The 18,595-nt window shown below is 38.5% G+C and overlaps 1 protein-coding gene across 1 annotated transcript; it reads right to left on the minus strand.

Annotated features, from left to right (window-relative positions):
- Positions 1–6,571: 6,571 nt before the first annotated feature.
- Positions 6,572–18,568, minus strand: LOC129278391 (hyalin-like). Its single transcript, XM_064095015.1, has 10 exons — positions 18,412–18,568; positions 16,714–16,833; positions 15,146–15,529; positions 14,251–14,481; positions 13,161–13,436; positions 12,334–12,423; positions 11,290–11,541; positions 10,450–10,713; positions 8,665–8,749; positions 6,572–7,844 (listed from the first exon to the last, which is right to left on the minus strand). The coding sequence occupies exons 1-10, from the start codon at positions 18,497–18,499 to the stop codon at positions 7,763–7,765; spliced, it is 1,872 nt and encodes a 623-aa protein (XP_063951085.1). The 5' UTR covers positions 18,500–18,568; the 3' UTR covers positions 6,572–7,762.
- Between the last annotated feature and the right edge of the window lie 27 nt (positions 18,569–18,595).

Genomic DNA, 18,595 nt, shown 5'->3' on the forward strand with positions numbered 1-18,595 from the left:
TAGGACATGGGTGTTTTGCCCCCCCCCCCCAAAAAAAAAAAGAAGAAGAAGAGAGAATCAAGACTAAGAAAAAATAGAGAGAAAAGGAAAGGGATAAGGGTGAAATATAATATTATTTTCCAAATATTATGTCAAAATCTATCACAACCTTGTATTTTTGTAATAAAAATGTCAGCATATTTGCTTGCTCGCTTCGCTCACTGGCAACTTCTTATTAATTTTATGCGATACACCATATCGAGCCCCCTCGAAATTGTTGGCTCATTACGGCACTGGGACAACCCCTTCAAAGAAACAAAAAAAAAATCAACTTTGAGCGGCCGATCGGGGAAAATATGGGTGAAAAAATGGCCCCTCTCCCTAATGGCGGAAGCTGGGTCCGCCCCTGACTTAGGCTTTCAGGATATAATACATGATAAATCTATTAAAAAAAAATCAGATCGCGCTTCGCGTTCTCATTATTTATTTAGGCCTTGTGAGATACCTCAATTTGTTTTTAAGAATGAAATATCAGATTTTCTTTGACGTCTACCCCCCCCCATTTCATTTATTTTTTTTAACTTGGTGCCCTCGCCACCCATCCCCCCCCCCCCGTGCACCCATGCTGAATAAATACGCCACTGATGAGGAGAATTAGTCGATTGCTTCGAGATTGCATTATTCCCAAGAGGTTATCATTAATATTATTGAAGGGTATTCTAACACAACAGTACAGAAACTACAGCTCCCGTTCACAGAATATTCTAGTAGGGCCTACTCTGGTAAGAAGTTAAACCAAATTGAACCCCCCCCCCCAAAAAAAAAAAAAAAAAATCGCTCGTGCTTTGCGCTCCCATTGATATTACATTATATATTCATGGATTTTTTTTCAAGAACACATGAAAAAGTGGTCTTTGGTTTTTTTTAAATGTGATTATAAGATAATTCAAAATCCATTTAAGGCACTTTAGTTAGCCTGGCCGGGAGGGAGTGGGCGCCATTTTTCGAAAAGTACACATATGGGCGCCAAAAATCAGGTCAAATTTGCCCCCCCCCCCTCCCTCCCCACGAAATCCTGGATCCGCGCCTGGGTTCTATAACAATAACCCAATTAGGGCAATCACCCCCTGACAACTACTTCAAGGAAAATATTATCCCCATATTTTTACCGGCGGGGACTGATACCCCCCCCCCCCCGGAAATTTACCCTCCAGATAATTACCCCGGATAATTACCCCTAGTATGGAGCCTTGAAAATGCCATTAACGTGACGACATGGCGTTGTACTTTATCTTGCCATGTCTTAATTAATCATTGGCGGCGGAAGGCAAAAAAATTTAGGGGGGTCCACCTGAAATTTTGGGATGGACACAGGTAAAAAAATTGACAAGCAAATCAACCAAAATTTGTAGGAAGGACCACCAATTTTGAAAAAATTTTGACAAGAAAAAAGGTTATAAACCAAAATTAGGGGGACAAAAAGATTTTAGGGGGGGTCCACCTCAATTTAGGGGGGACGTAGAAAACAAATTGACAAGCAAAAAAAAGGTTCTCAACTAAAAATCTAGGGGGGACCGTCCCCCACATCAAATTTAGGAGGAAAGGTCCCCCCCCCCCCCGCTTCCGCCGCCTAAGTAATTAATACGCTTATTATTTTGACATAGCGATATATTCTATCTTGTCAGGTCGATATGTCCACATGGCGAGATATGAAGTGTACAAGCCCCGGCGAGAATCCCGATATATCGCTAGGTTGACATGTAACTTATTTAAGTCGACTTGGCAAGATAAAATATCTCGCCATGTTGACATATAACTTTTTATAAGTGGACTGACTTGGCAGGATAACGTATCGCGCCATTATTTAGTCGACAAAATGGCAAGATAAAGTATCTCGCCATGTCGTCAAGTCGATGGCTCCGTATGGCGTCTAGAGGGTAAATTTCCGGGGGGGGGGGGGGGGTAACAGTCCCTGACGATAAAATATGGGGATAATATTTTCCTTGAAGTATAGATGTCAGGGGGCGATTGTCCTTTGGGTCATCGTTATAGAACCCCAATGGACTCGTATCATTGGCCTTTTGACCTCTTGATGGCATTGGATCTCACTATATCCTGACCATAATTTTACACACACCGCGGGCTATCGGACCCGCGGTCTATCGGACCCGCGGACTATCGGACCCGCGGTCTATCGGACCCGCGGTCTATCGGACCCGCGGACTATCGGACCCGCGGTCTATCGGACCCGCGGGCTATCGGACCCGCGGTCTATCGGACCCGCGGTCTATCGGGCTGTAACCTTTGAAACGTTTCGTCGACTCAAATCGTGTGATATTATTCAATTTTCAGAGAATAAAGTGTAATCATCGGCTCCCTTATTATTGCTCATTTCACTGTGCATACTCTAGCTGTCTTGTGAAATTATGCCAAACTTAAAATGTCATATTTTCCCTTTTTTCATCAAATTTTATCACTTTATAGTGTCATGGTTTTTTTTCTCGCTCCTTTAAGTCATTTTGCTGTTGGGTTGAACTTGGCTTTCAATAACAACTATTGTTCATGATCTTGATCGCATAAGGAACATACGTAACATTGCTTAATATAATAGATACTGGCCTATAGGTAGAGATAAAGAGACCCATTGGTTGCGATCCTGGGGGTGGGGCATAAACCCAGAGGCGGTGGAACGTCAGGCTCATACAATGAACGTGGAGGCGGGCACCTATTGTTTGGCAGACAAAAGGTGCCCCTCCACTTTCTCTGTCCGAGCCTGATGTTCCGCCGCCTCTGAGTGACCCTTATAAATCATACCCAAGAGAAAAATCCCCCTAATAGTTCTTTTCCCCTTTCAACTGTTTTCAACCTGTTTTCTTCTAAGTGCCCATGAGCTAATTTGCCTTTCTTAATAGGCCTACCCAAAGGGCCTACCGCTCTTTTCATGCAAGATCAGTGGGGTGCATTTTTTTCTCAATAGTTCCCCATTTACACGTGCCTATCTTAATTGGATGATTCATTTCAAAATGTGTTTACTGCCCCCCCCCCCCCCCTTAAGCTCCCTTTTTTATTGTGAAATTATTCTTCTGTGGTGTGCCCATTGCCACCTCTGATCAAGTGCATTATCCACTTCTGATGAATACCCCTTTTCTTTTCATAGTTTGTTCAATATTTGCAATATGTTGGTGTATAAGGTAATTGCAATAAGAGCCATAACCGCAGTGGAAGCGGAACTCTCGGGGGGGGGGGGGGGTGAGGGCACTAGCCCCCAAATTTCCAATATAGGAAGTATGCACTTCTTTAAATGAACTGTGCCCTCTATGGGCAACATCTTTTTTATTCTGCACATTTCCGTTCCTGACGTTGATTCTCTTTTTAATGCATTTCATGTTGTGAAACATTTCCTTCGTTTTTTAATATTTTCCTTTTCCTTCCCAGAAGGGGCACGTATACAGGACAGAGAATACTTATTTCAGTAAATTCTATTCAACGAACTTTTTTATTCCTAAACAGGGCAGACAAGCCTCTCACCTATACGATGCCCTCTGGTACGTGAAGGCAACCACTCTCAATCATTTTTCCGTGATAACACGGCATTTTGTTTATTTTCTTTTCAAGCGATAAAGTGTGTCTTCCGTGAGTATTTTTTTCTGAGCACGCTCCCTAGGGGGTGGGTGCAGGGAGGGGGAGTTTCCCCCTCCCGCGCGAAGCGCGAAGCTTTCGGTGTTTCTTAAATTAAAATAAAAAGGAGCCATCTCTCCTGTCTCTAGTACCTATATCAGCTCCAATTCAGTTGACTATATTTTGATTTTGAACCTTGTTTTTAAAAGTGATTGTGAACGCACAAAAAGGGATAAAATGGAGGAAATTAAAATAATATTTACCCCGCGCGAAGCGCGAAAGCTAAAGCGTTTTATCAAGTTTTTTCTAAAGAAAAGGGTCCCGAGATAAGGGTATTCCCTAAGTTATACTGAATGCTTCCCTTGGAAAGATTACATTTGATTCCAAACAATTTAGCGGCAGTGCATATATTTAACTCGCAAAACAAGAAGGGTATATGCCGGGAGGAAGATATTTCTCCCCGTGCAGAGCAATAAACTCTGAAATTTCAAAGTGCGGACATTTCATCAAATGCATATATCTATACCCCATCGGCTCCAATTCAATTGATTTTCTAAGATTATTGAACTTCATTACAAGGAAAATAGTGCGCAAAAAGTTGAAATTTCTTTGATTTATCCTGAAGCGCTTAATTTTGAATGATAAAGAAACTTAAGTGTCATTCAAAATTTCAAACTGAGGGCGCAAAACAGGACAGGAGATGAATGTGCAGGGAAATTTTAATAGAATTTGATTTAAAAAATATTGTACTTTTTTCTATTTAATATGACACGAATTTTATACCTTCCTCTTTTGAAATTAGGAACCTGTTTGCCCCCAAATTATGGTTGTTTAGTAATGTGCTGAAAAGCGGGAGAAGTGGCCTATATGGAGGTGACGGCAGAAATTGATATATGAAGATTTTACCCGCCCGAAGTTGACCCGACCAGAAGTTGCGCGATCAATTTGAAAAAAAAAGATAACTTCATATACTTCGGCCTAACTTTACTCTTATTCCATGCCCTAATGTATACATTTAACTTTAACTGGCAAGAAACAGATAGCTGAGGTCGAAAAACAGGGTTAGAGAAAGGGATAGGGAAACAAAGGAGAACTGCAATATTGTCATTTAACCGCGCGCAGCGCGGAAGCAAAATTCATAAATATAAATTTAGAGCAAGAGTGAAGGAGTTTCTCTTTTGAGAAAAAAATAAAGAATAAAAAGAAAAACCCACAAAGCTACCTTTCTTCCCTTCGTTTTTCCTTTTCTCCTCTCTTTTTTTCTCTTCTTTTTTTTCTTTTTGGGGACGTTTTTTTTGGGGGGCGACCGCCCCCACCGCCCCCCCCCTGGCTATGCACCTGTCTAAAAACATAATCATTTAAAGGGGAAGAATTTTCTATTATCTTTTAACACACTTAAAAAAAATTACGTTGGAATTGGCCCCAGAAACAAGTGCGTGTATTATCTTCATCATTATTTTTGAAGCAGCACAAAATATCATAATCAATCTATATGCTTTTCGTTCCTTTTCATTTCATGTACGTTATTTTTTCGATTAAATTTGCAAATGACGTATAAATCAATCAATCAAGTTTCACTGCTCTAAATTCAAACTATCCATGTTTGGATATTTTCATTAAAAATATAGGATAAATGAAGATTGCTTTCAACACACAGGCTTAAATGAAATCAAACATTACTCAATTTTCATTTATTATAAACCGGACAAATAGGCAAATGAATACAGCATCAAACACTACATGCATGTCTATTCGTATTTTTTATTGAGTTTAATCAAATACATTTCAAAAATTTAAGAGAAAATATTCAGCGATAGCTTAATTAGTATTGAATAATTGAAGAAAATAATTATACTTTCTATAAAAGTGTAAGTTTTGTGTAAAAGAATGACAATTATCTAACTTATTTTTTCTTCAACAATAGTTAGATATCAAACAAGTACTTATAAAAGCACAATATTACAAAATAAGCATTTACTGTTTAATAAACCACACCAACTCCCTTCTCTCCCTCTCATCTTTCTTGTAAATATTCTACGCATCAAAGTAGTAACCAAATACATTTAAAGGAAAATAAAACTTTTGGAACAAGATCAGTGCCGTACCTTGGGTCACGGCATGGGGGGGGGGCACCATCAAAACTTTGAGTCACCTAGTGAGCGCGCTTCAGTTGCCAGGTATACTGACCTAAAAGAGACATTTTAAGGACAGTGCCATTAAACAGATATTGTATCTCACTGATCAAATAATGCGAGCGCGAAGCGCGAGCTGAAATTTAGGAAATTCAGACCTGAAGAGGGGCATTCCAAGGCTTGTTTGTAGGAATTCACTAAGACCATACGTATTTCACTAACCAAATGATGCGAGCGCGAAGCGCGAGCTGACAATTTTTGATATTCAGATCAGAAAAAGGGACATTCAATGACTGATTTTAGGAATTCATGGAGAGCAGACATATCTCACCAATCCTTTAATGCGAACGTAGGCACGGACAGGAAATGTTTTATATCAAGACCTTAAAATGGGGCGATCACTTTAAGTAGTCATGAAAAAGAAGCATATGTCACTACATAAAACAATAATAGCTCGAAGTGCGAGGAAACATATTTGGTGTATATTGACTTGATTTGACAACGTCACGTCTCTCAAATATACTTGAAAACTATAGTATTCCGAAAAAAATATTTGATCTTTTATATCTAGTTAAACAGACAATGCGAGCACCAAGAACAATGGAGACATAGGCCTTTAGCAAATTATGTTTCATAAAGTTATGACAAAAAATATGTTTATTTGTGTAATATACAGTAATATAACATAATTATAATATAATATAAAATTAATAATTTCTTATTTCCCACTATGTTTCTCTTCCTTTCTCCCTCTTTTTCCCCTCTTCCCCAATTTTTTTTGGCCAGCCGATGGGGGGGGGGGGGGGGGCCGTGCCCCCTCATGCCCCCCCCCCCCCCATAGATACGCCACTGAACAAGATAGCTTATGTGAAAACAGAAAAATCAAAGAAACAGATCAACGAAAGTTTGAGAAAAATTGAATGAATAAGAAAGTTATAAGCATTTGAAGTTTAGATCATATTAATGTAGATCCTCCCATTGGCAATGCGACAAAGATGTGCGATATCACATGTAAACAACTTTCCCATTGCTTTTGTATATATTTACACTTGAAATCCCTCGTTTATGACATCTATCAGTAGATCATTAATTCTTTCTATAGGAGGGCTTGTAAAACAGATTTTCAAATAATATATTATGGATAAAGAGTTTGTATCACCATAAGAAAGAGCAAAAAGGGACATTTTGGGGGGTATTTTATAGGCATCAAAGGGAAACTTGTTCATGCTCATGACTTTCTCATTATTTGTCCAATTTTTCTCAAACTTTATTTGATCTTATTCTTTGATTTTCTCTTTCAACACAAGCCCACTTGTTCCAAGGGTTTCATTCCCCTTTAACTGGGGTTGTCACCCGTCCATATCCCATACTGCCTAAAAAAATATAGATCCCTAAGAATTCAGGACACTAATGATATGCGGGTTGCCAGTATAATTTGATGAACATTCCAGTAATTCTACAAATATTATTTTGGTAAGTATGACTGATTGCCTTTCGAAATTTACAAGTCAAAAGTGGCAGACGATAATTATGTCAGATATAAACTCCTATTTCAGACTGATTGTTGTCCCTTCAATTTGTTTTTAAGGTAAAGAGTTTGTTTAATATCTATTTTAATCATCAGTCATTGTATAAAAGGGAAACACTTTTTCATGATAAAACTTTTATATCAACTACTTGACAGTACAATCAACTAGGAAGGATATTTTAATTAGATGCACCACTCTTACTCTGTTCTCCTTTTTTGTGTGTGGAAAATTGCCTCTCATTGTCTCATTAGTTGATATTTTCAGAAAACTGATGTTCAGGTATGCATCGGCCTTGATATATAATCAAAGTATCATTCACGATCTATTGTTTTTGTATGTAAATTTTGAATATTCACATTCCTTTTCACTAAAATAATGATGAAAATGTGGGTTTCCTTCTGTCGAGGCATGTTCCTTTATAATCCACGTAAAAACATGAATTTAGATCCCCCTCCAAAAAAATAGTTATCAACAGCAAATCTTGAACTATTCTTGATGCATTTTCTAAGAGCTTTCTCCTTCACTGTTTGGAGCTTCAATGCTCGCAATCTTCTTTTGTTCCTCTTTCTTCCTGTCTTTTTTGGATCTATCAAATAAAAAACAATATGCAACAAAATCTTATTGGTTATTATAATGATTAATAATAATAACAATAATAATAACGTTTTATTTACCCAGGGCAGTCACTTTAATCAAAAGACTGCTTTTCTAGTGCAGAGAGCCCTGCACAACATAATTATCATTACCCTTGTTTAAATGCTAAGCGCCAAGCAAGAAGGCGGAAGGTCCCTTTTTATAAGTCTTTGGTATGACTCGGCCGGGGATCGAATCCACAACATCCCGATCATGAGGCGGGCGCTCTACCTCTATGCCATTATACCTGGTTAATTAATGAAATCTGTTTGCTATAAACTGACCATAATTCAATTATAATTTGCTTACAATAATTATGCGCCATTCGAATGATTGAGTGAAAGCATTTGAATAGAAAGTAAAATAGAGTGGGGAGAGGGGGGCTCTCTCTAGGTTGTGCAAGCGCACACATACTTGTAATTGGTGACAAAAACATACTTGTAATTGGTGACAAACGGGGACGGTAAAGAAAAAACACTCTGTATAATGGGGATATATTCCCGTATCATGCGAAATGGGGACGTTGTGTATATGTGTATTACAATTCATCGGCAACCGGGGACGTTTAGGCCTACACGTACGTACAATATCCTTAATAAGCACTATTAATAAGCGTCATCTACCAATCATAACCCCCATCTTATACCAGAAAATTTAACGGAGGCGTAATTATCGTAATGAGCAAAATGTCGCGTTTTCGTATATTCTCAACGATACCGTATCCCAAAACTTTTTTTTTTGCAAAATGGTTCAATATATAAAAAAAAACTTACTTTATTAGGAACATGATCATCATAACAACGAGGATAATCATGCCGATGACAACAATCAAGGCAATCGTAGCTTGCACCGGAAAAGCTTTTTTAAACAAGAAAACAAAAATTGCAAATGATAATCTTGAACAGAATAGACATCGAAATACCTGATATCGGAACCAGGATAGGAAGCATTAAGTGAAAGGCTATTTCGTAAATGGATAAGAGAAGAGAACAAGAGAAACATTATTGACAGTTTGCGAAAATCCATCGAAGAGTTGCAAAGTTATACGTGTACATATATATATATATATATATATACAGTGCGTCCCACAAAAAACGAAACCTAGATTTAGCGATGATTTATCCTAACTTAATCATAATAGACAAATGACCTATCAATGTAAAGCTTAAAATCTCCTCTTTCATCTGATATTACTAAGATTATTCCTCATTCACGCATAAGTGAGCAAAAACAATTTGAAGAAGGGATACCAAAAACTCATTTGGCGGGGGTATCTGAATTTCAAAAAGAAAATCACATGCCTAAAAAGTTCAATATCTGCTCTTTTATTTGATACCTTAATCACAAAAAATGGTCCAGAAGTAAAAAAAATTATTTTCCCTCGAAACAATGGTTGTATTTCCATAATTTCATTAAATAAATGTGCTTTCACCGGTTTCCCACAGATGCTATCGCACGGTTAACAAAAGACTTAATGCATGGCTGATCGTCAACAAAACGGAGTGTCGAGTGAGTTTGAACGCTAGCCTGTAAAACCTCTTCATTTCATGAAATTATTGAAATTCAAGCCTTATTTCAAATAACAAGAACTTTGTTATTTCTTGACCATTTTCTGTAATTGGGGCATCAAATTAAAGAGCAGATGTTGAACTTTTTAAAAATGTGGTTTTCGTTTTGAAACCCAGATACAGCCCGCCAAATGAATTTTTGGTATTCCCTCTTCAAATTGTTTTTTACTCACTCATGCCTGAATGAGAAATAATGTAAGTAATTTCAGATGAAAGAGGAGATTCTAAGCTTTACAATGGTAGGTCATTTGTCTACTGTATTTGTGATCAAGTTATGATAAATCATTGATAAATCTCGGTTTCGTTTTTTGTGGGACGCACTGTATAAATGTGAGACATTATACATGTACAACAGCTTTGGCAACTCTTTGTATTTAAATATGTTGTGAAAGAAATAAATGAAGAGAACAATATATATATATATATCAGATTCCATATACATGTATTGCTTTTTTTCTCAGATAGTTGAATTTGTTTAACATGCACATTCACTGTTCCTTGGACATATTTTTCCATACACAATTCATTAAAATGTATTTATTCCTTACATACAATTAAAATTTAAAATGGGGATTTGTTCGCGCATGACGTAACGAAATGAAAATAAATGAATATTCATAACTATTTTTAACAATTCTTTTGATTCTCATCTAAACTTAAGCGACTTTTTTTTCTGAATTGTCTGCATTTTATTCATAATCAACATGACAGGGGCCGCGGAACGGTTTTGAAAGTGGGGGGGCTGAGCCAAAAGTGGGGGGCTGACCATGCTAAAAATCACAATCATATGGTCATTTTTACGTTTTTGTACACGGTTTTGGAAAAAAGTGGGGGGGGGGGCTGATGCCCCCCAGCCCCCCCCCCCCCCGGTTCCGCGGCCACATGCATGTACAAATCAACTTCACATCACGGTGGCCTTCTCTTTTATGCAATATCTCATCGATAGCTCATTAAATCTTAATTATAATTTTTTTTCTTTTCCCTACTTACGATGTTGAGGTGATGGCATATCGACGATGGTGACAATAAATGAGCAAAAGTTGATATTTCCGTATCTGTCGGATGCAACATAAATAACCGCTGTTGTTGATTCCGACGGGAAACTATCATTTGGATGATGAGTTTGGATGATGGAAATAGGACCTGATGGATCGTCCGCGGTGACCTCTGGCCACGTGACAACTCTATCACTTGACCCGTTTAATGGTAGTGTGATGTTCTCTGGGCAAGACAGGTTGGGTCCGGTGTCATCCGCTACATTCAGTAACGTAATAAAAACGGAATGATAATTTATGTTAATCAAATTGTTGAAAAATTGAATTATCAATATCGAATATTGTCATCGATGCTTGTGATTTATATTCAATATTCATATACCCCTGGAATGATAATGAAGAATCTCTGTTTGAATTCTTAAGGCCTATCTTGTTTTACAACAAAGGTTATATGCAAATATTAATGTTTCGAAATAACCTGGGTCCTTATTAGAAAGAATTGAATAAAATTCGAAAGCATTTTCAATTATTTAAAACCAAATACCACTAATTCGTCATCTGAGCCGCGTATACTTCTGCGTATACTGTACTTTCTCAACGATGATCGGTCAAACCGAAAACGCAGATTACGCACGGACAGGGCATTGACATCTACTCTAGAAGTAACTTTCAGTGTCACAAACATAAGCGTCGTCCTAGATAACTTAACGATACGATTTGTTTTGTCAACCTAAAGGGAAAGGCATGGTGATACAAAAAAGGGGGAGAGAGAATAAGATAGCGAATTTGATTAAAGAGTTCACTGCCATCATACATGGCGATCTTATAGAGTTACCGGTAACATTTACGCTGAAAGAACACATCGCTGAGTTATTGTTCATGTCCTTCGCTTCATAGATGACAATGACATGTGGCCCTTGGGTTGAGAAGAGATCACCAGAGCTGTGAGACGATTCAAGGACAACTCGTCCTGAGTCATCAGAAGCCGTCGGTTCAGTCCAGTTCACTGCTACGAAAAGATCCAAGGGTGCCGTGAAGACGTGGATGTCGTCTGGACAGTCGAATAACTCTGGCTCAACGGTATCATCTGCAAGTGGTGAGCCCGATAAGTGCATAGGTTGGTGTTCTATAACTTATTCTTAAAAATGTGTGACGAAGAGATTTAGCCTATTTGTTTACCATGTTCAATTCGCCTGAAAGTCCCATTAATTGGATTTAGTAATGCAAATGAAGGCGGAATGAAGGTCTTCAATCACAAATAAAGGATTTCGTACCAGAGAAAAAATTGACAAGCAAAAAAGAAAGAAAGAAAAAAAAAAGGTCTTCAAGATCGTCAGGGGGGGGGGGGCAATAAAGGTCTTCAAGCTCAAGCTCATCAGGGGGGCAAGGATACGTCCTTTGTATGGGTTGTGTCTCGTCAGGGGGGGGGGGCAGACTGCCCCCTGCCCCCCCCCCCCCGTGTTACGCTAGTGCTACTGTACCATGTCATATATATATATATATATATATATATATATATATATATATATCCCCACTTTACGTTAGTGTACAATATTTAGATTGGACGATTAAATTGTTATTCGGCGTAAGATCCCCACAAAATTTATTCAATATTTTTGTATACATACAATATAGCGTTTTTTGCTATATCACGGGCGTAGGCTGGTTTGAGCATGGGAAGGTGCACATCGGGGGGGGGGGGTGGAACTAAAGTTTGGAAAATCAGCTGTTGAAAGCAGAAGAAGCGGTAACAATTTCGTTTTGCTTACGAGTGTCGGGACTCCTCTGCCTCAGCGGGAGGGTGCACGTGCACCCAGTGCACCCCAGTCTACGCCCCTCTATATGACAAGAGTTAAAAAGTAAAACAAACTCATCTTACTTGCAATTACAAAGCAGTAGAAGCTTGTAGGAGTGTGGTGACAAATTTCAAGGTCAGGATCGCAAGGGCGTGATGCGCAAAAGTCCACTTCTGCAAAAATAGGAAATTAACATTTATCTTAAATCCATATTGTTTTCTCTAATCACATATAAAAAAAAAAATGGCAAAGGGAGCAAGGCGCGGTTATTATATGTATTTCAAACGATTCCTTGCTATTGTACACTCTAAAAATAAATAATAAGTGCTCCATGCGGGTAATTATGTGTCCAACCAACATGGGGCATTTCTTTTGTACATTTTTATTTATCCAGTGTAATGAAAATTTTGCCAATTCTAAAGTAATTGCTGCTTATTTTTTTAAACCTTAAAGGACAATATACGTTTCCAGCATTGGGTAAAATACTATCCCGAATTGGTTGGACACATAATTACCCTCGTGGTGGTAAAAATTATAAACACTATTTTTTATAGTGTATAGTGCACCGCAAACACCTGTGTCTGTCGTATGATCACAGTTGTCTGATAGGCCTCATCAATTTCGTAACATCACCTAGCTTGAACCATGCTTATAATTACGCATTTTGATTGATGTTAGTGGTGCGGTTTGAGAGTTACTGTCCATAAAAAAAAAACAGAAAGGGGGTGTTTCGTTGCAAGAATGTTATGCATTGCGTTCTTATCGTACAATCATTAGTTCCAAGTAGGCCTATGCCTTTTAAACCCACATCGTTCTGGTACCGAGAAGTGTTACATGGGAATAACCAAATTCGTAGTCACCGGAGAAGGAGAGGTAACCAAGGTAACAGATTGTCTACATCATTCCTTACCTGAGACCTGGATAGGAATGACGCAGTCGGCTTGTAATCCGTTGCTGTTGATGAACCTATAAAGCACTAGATGTACCCCGTGATCGAAGACATCTCCAGGCATTTGAGACGAAACTGTCGTGATAATATCACTGACGTTGGCTGGGTTCGTGGCGTTTGGTGGTTCGAAGAGGACGGGAAGAGAAGATGCAACTGGACTGGTGTTATACACTGCTGGTGTCCTGCTATCCGGGCAACCTGATATTACAGGTGCTAGGTTTGTACTTGGATCACGGCCTATTCGTTACATTATTTTAGATTTAAAAAACAACCACAAGAATTTATACGTCTTAAGTTACAACACAGATAACAGCTCCCTTTTCATTTCTTAGAAGACAATATGCTTTATGCATTTATGCTTTGTTGTCCTTTGCTGTTCTCAGTATTCGGTCATTTTCCCCCATAGACTGAGACATTAAGTCTGATGTTAAAATAGTAGACGTCGTAAATTCGGCAACGGTTCTCAACACTGCATAAACATAAGAATTTGAAATTGATATCTAACTTAGGATACGCCGTCTAACATCGATATTAGATTTTCTGAGATCATGATCAGAAAAGTCCCTGATCAAGAACTTGATCTAGATCAGTGATAATGAAAAATAGATAGATCTCAACTCTCGAGATACCAACAATGATAGTCAGCAAGGTGAATGAAATAAATTTCGGCAATTTTCTTCCAAGTGTATATAGTCTACTGGAGGTAGGTTGGGTGCATCTTCTCTCGAAAGACGTGTTTCGCCGTTTAATACACCATTATCGAATTTGTCGTTGATATCTAGGATCCCGAGGTAAAATAAAATCAATACCCACACCTTCGGAATCGAGATTACTCTTACTGATATCGAGACTGACCTCAAGAACCATATCGACCTCGACATACCCAGCATTGATGATTACCAAGAAAGGAAAAGAGAATAAAGAAATACGTTTTTGTCTTGGTATGTCCATGCACACATACCCGTTCTTGCAGTATTTTGATTGTTGATTGAATCAGTTCAGAATCGAGGTATCGTGATTGCCAAAATACAAAACATCAAATTTGACTTACCCTCTATGGTGACATAAAAGAAGCACTGTCCTTCGTTTCCCGCTTCATCAGTAGCAGTGTAGATCACTACATGGCGTCCAATGCCAAATTCATGCCCGGAATCGAAGTCGCTTTGAACAAACACCGGCTCCGAGGTCGTCGGTTGGACCCACGTCACAGAAGCACTTTGTGAGCCGGCCACTGCAGGAACCGTGACGTCTGATGGGCATACGATTACGGGTGGTAACCGATCTTCGTGGATAAAGTGTGGAAATAAAATATAATAATTTGTTGTCACCATAAATTACAAGAACTACATTATCATCATCATGATCCCACTTATGTAATCATGATTTTGTTACCGATAAATGGACATGGGTGTACTTCAAGATAGCTACTGCACATGGCGTTCGATCGGTGTTCGATCAGTTGTACAAGCCCTAAATTTTCCCTCAAAATACCTGAGACATGCGGACATGCCAGTGACACTTAAAATGTTTGATTCAGCTTTGTGCAAGGTTGGATATAACATATAAAGGTTGTCACTCCTCCAAACTTTCAAATATTGATTTAACATATCATCTTTTTTAGACTGACGTTCAGTGTGCTTATAAAAAAAATGAAAATCCATATTTTATTGTTCGAAATAGACACCAGAAATGAAATACTCCGAAAATTTGTTTTTAGTCCAATTGACCGTGGGCCCGGCAGCCGCTGTGCAGCGTCAGATCGACGAGGCTCTATCCCTTTAATCGTCAAACGCCTAACAGGGTAGCAGCAACTCCCATCTTTTAACGTCTTTTGGTCTGACGCGGCCGGGGTTTGAACCCACGACCTCCCGGTTGTGAGATGGACGCTCTACCAACTGAGCCAACACACCGGTGTTGGCTCAGTTTTCAATCAGAAAGATATTTACCTTCGCTTGTCCAGTTCACCTGAAATCCAGATCCTTCCGTGTTCTTATCAGTCGAAAAATACATCCATGCCGAGTCTGTATCATCCAGAACGAAATCCTTCGGCACCTTGTTTCCCGAGAAGTGATGGACATCACGCTCTGGAATATCTTCCCCTCGTAGGTCAAGATCGAAGTCCACTGCCAACCCTGGACCAACCGTCAGATCGTCCTTGTATTTTTCAAGTTCGAATGGGTCGCTGAATGTGAACATGATCTTAGTTGCACTTGGGATGTACAGAAGATACAAGACAGTAGCCCGTGCAGCATACATGTCGGGATAAAACGGCGACTGGAATATCCAGCTGCGACAGTGAGGGCCATAGCAAGTGATTTGTGTTTGGGCGTCTGCGATCGAGTTAATGAAAGACTGGTAGTTATTTCATGATATTGCTGCATGCAACATAAATTATACGGATAATCATTGGGTATCTTGCGACCTGCATCAAGAATTTGATTAAATCTTCTAAAACAGAATGATTAGCTCCATGCTATCCTGACAAAATGATTTAAATCATTAAGATTATGTTTCATTGTAATCACTGGTGGGCTTTAAAGAACATTTAGTAAGCCCTACGCCTTATTCTGAAACAAGTGAAACTGCATTATACATAACTAAAGAATTCAATAAAGACTGTCGAACAATATTCTGATTTCATACAAATTTTAATCCATACATTAAATTATGGAAAGATGTGAATCCTATGTTACAACCCGACCGATTGTGCACAGTTTTGTATCCACGTATGCCTATGTTATAACTGCAATCATCTGAGCGAATTTCTGCAATCCGCGGGCCTGCCACCTTCCTACTTGTTAACAGGGGTTGTACCAGTGTATTTGATGGAGATGGAGATGATGTTCTCGATCGAATAGATGCTTATCATAGAGTGAGTTTCATTATTATAACCAGACCTTTTCTTTATATATATATTTTTTCTTCTTTCCCAATTCTCTTTTCTTCTTATGTTTTATTTTCTCCTCTTTTCTATTATTTTCCCTGCGCCCTTATGGCGCCCAGCCCTCGTTAGCTTAAACCATTATACCTTCGAGAAATTTTGAGGCAAAGATACAGAGCCCAATAAAAGTGAAGGGTACAAGGTACTTGTTCATGTGTGCTGATTTTAAAAAAATGTGCGGACCCATACTTAATGGATAGATTTCAACAAAATGCATCATCAGTCCATGCGAAAAAGGGTTCTGATTGTGCTCGGGGCTTTACAAAGTAGGTATGATGGAAATGTTGTATGTATGAATATTTTCTGAAGTTCACACATATCCTAGTCCTTGGTAATCAATGGCGGCGGAAGCCCAAAAAATTAGGGGGGACCAGCAAAAAAAATTGACAAGCAAAAAAAAAAAAAAAAGTTATCAACTAAAATTTTAGGGGGGATCACCTCAAATTTAGGGGGGGGGACATGTCCCCCCGCTTCCGCCGCCTATGTTGGTAATACATCCTTATTTAGAGGGTAGAATAAATCATTTGAATGTTATAGCAGCGAGTAACCATGGATGGACGTGGTAAAACTTACTGGAAGGTTGGTTGCAATCATATCCTTGTCCACTCTGACACTGGCAGACATGCGTTGATTCAGTTGACCCAAATCGATCCCAGCACAACTGTCCAGCTGCACATAGGTTTGTGAGACATTCTGCCAGAAGGAAATTTATAAATTGTTATTCAGAATATGTTTTTATATTTAAAAAATACATAAATTTAACCCTTGATCGTGTGATCATAGTGATGGATCTGTTTTTTTTTTCTGGTTCCTATGATAATATTAATGAAATTGAAATGTAATATCACAAGCTTAATCTTATTGCTTCTTCATTGAAGTATATACGCCTACCCATTTATTTATTGTTGGATTGAAGTTGAATGAAATGTATCAAATATGTATACATTGCCTTCATGTAATTATGGCAAATAATAATTATTGAACTGTATACGTACGCGCATTATGACGCAGACCATTAATGTAAAACCGAAAGTCCGTTTCTTGAATGTATTTTTTCTCTTCCGCTTTGTTACCAACTTACCATTGAACTTAGGGGCAAATACTAAATTGTTGTAAGGATTGGATACGAGTTTTTCAGCTTCTAGAACAAAATCTTCCCTATATTATTTTATTTTAGGGAATCGCAGCGGTAAAAGTGATGATGCTAAATGCAGTGATGAAGTATTATTTTACGTGGTCGCGTTAAAGTGTGGTATCAGTGCACACTTAAATTGTTGGGCAACATACTGTCCACTGTGTAGGGTAATGCATGTTGGTAAACAAAATATATATATATATTCTGGGTAATATTGTTATCCAATTGAGCAAATTCATTACCCAATTATTAGTTTTTCTACCCAATGTGGGCAGATTTTAACCAATAGTTGTGTGGACAGTATGTTGTCCAGGGTTGGTTAAAAGTTGGGCATTTTCGGCCCAACTTTTTAAAGAGTGTTATACTGATAATCATCATGATGATAATGGTAATGATGATGATGATGAGACTGGTGGTGGTGGTGGTATTGATGACGACGATGATGATGTGGGCAGCGCTAGTGGCGTATCTAGGAAGAGGTAAGGGGTATGTACGTGCCTCAGATACAGATTTCAAGCCCCCAACAGGGCTAATTAAACGATTAATAAAATGGAAAAGAACCCCCCAAGATGAAAATTAGCCCAAAGAATTTAGTCTGAACGCACCAAAGAAGTACCCAGCGTCAAGGCGCTAGCACCTCATTTACCGATTAGACATGTTAGATGTCAGATGGAAGAGATCGCATGGGCGCGTATGTCTTTCCAGAGAGTTGTGAGGAGACTCCCTGATCTTTCCGTGCATACCTTCCCTAAATAAACCAGTGATAATGATGATGATGATAATAATGATGATGATGATGGTGATGATGATATGATGATGATGATGATGATACGATGATGATGATAATGGTGGTGGTGATGATGATGATGATATGATGATGATGATGATGATGATGGTGATGATAATATGATGATGATGATGATGAAGAAGATGATGATGATGTTGATTATGATGGAGGTGATGTTGCTTGTGATTATAATGATGACGAGGATAATGATGATGATTATGATGTTGTTGATTATGATGAATGATGATGATGATGATGGTGGTGTTCATTGCGATGTTAAAGATAATAGCGATTAGGTGGTCATTAACTCTGTCAGCGTTACTTAGATTATCATCAACATGTTACTTACCGTATTGTCCCTGTCCGTGGCTAGCACTGATGGTTGTGAAGAAAATGAGGATTACGAACCAAAAGCAGAATTCCTTCTTACTAGCCATCTTCGGTTTATAAGGCGATGAAAACAAAAGTAAAACGGTTCACCCTGCTTCCTCCCTTCTCACTCAACCCCCAACATCACAAAAGTGATGCCAATA

Source organism: Lytechinus pictus, chromosome 2 (assembly GCF_037042905.1).
Source record: "Lytechinus pictus isolate F3 Inbred chromosome 2, Lp3.0, whole genome shotgun sequence".
NCBI classification, from domain to species: domain Eukaryota; kingdom Metazoa; phylum Echinodermata; class Echinoidea; order Temnopleuroida; family Toxopneustidae; genus Lytechinus; species Lytechinus pictus.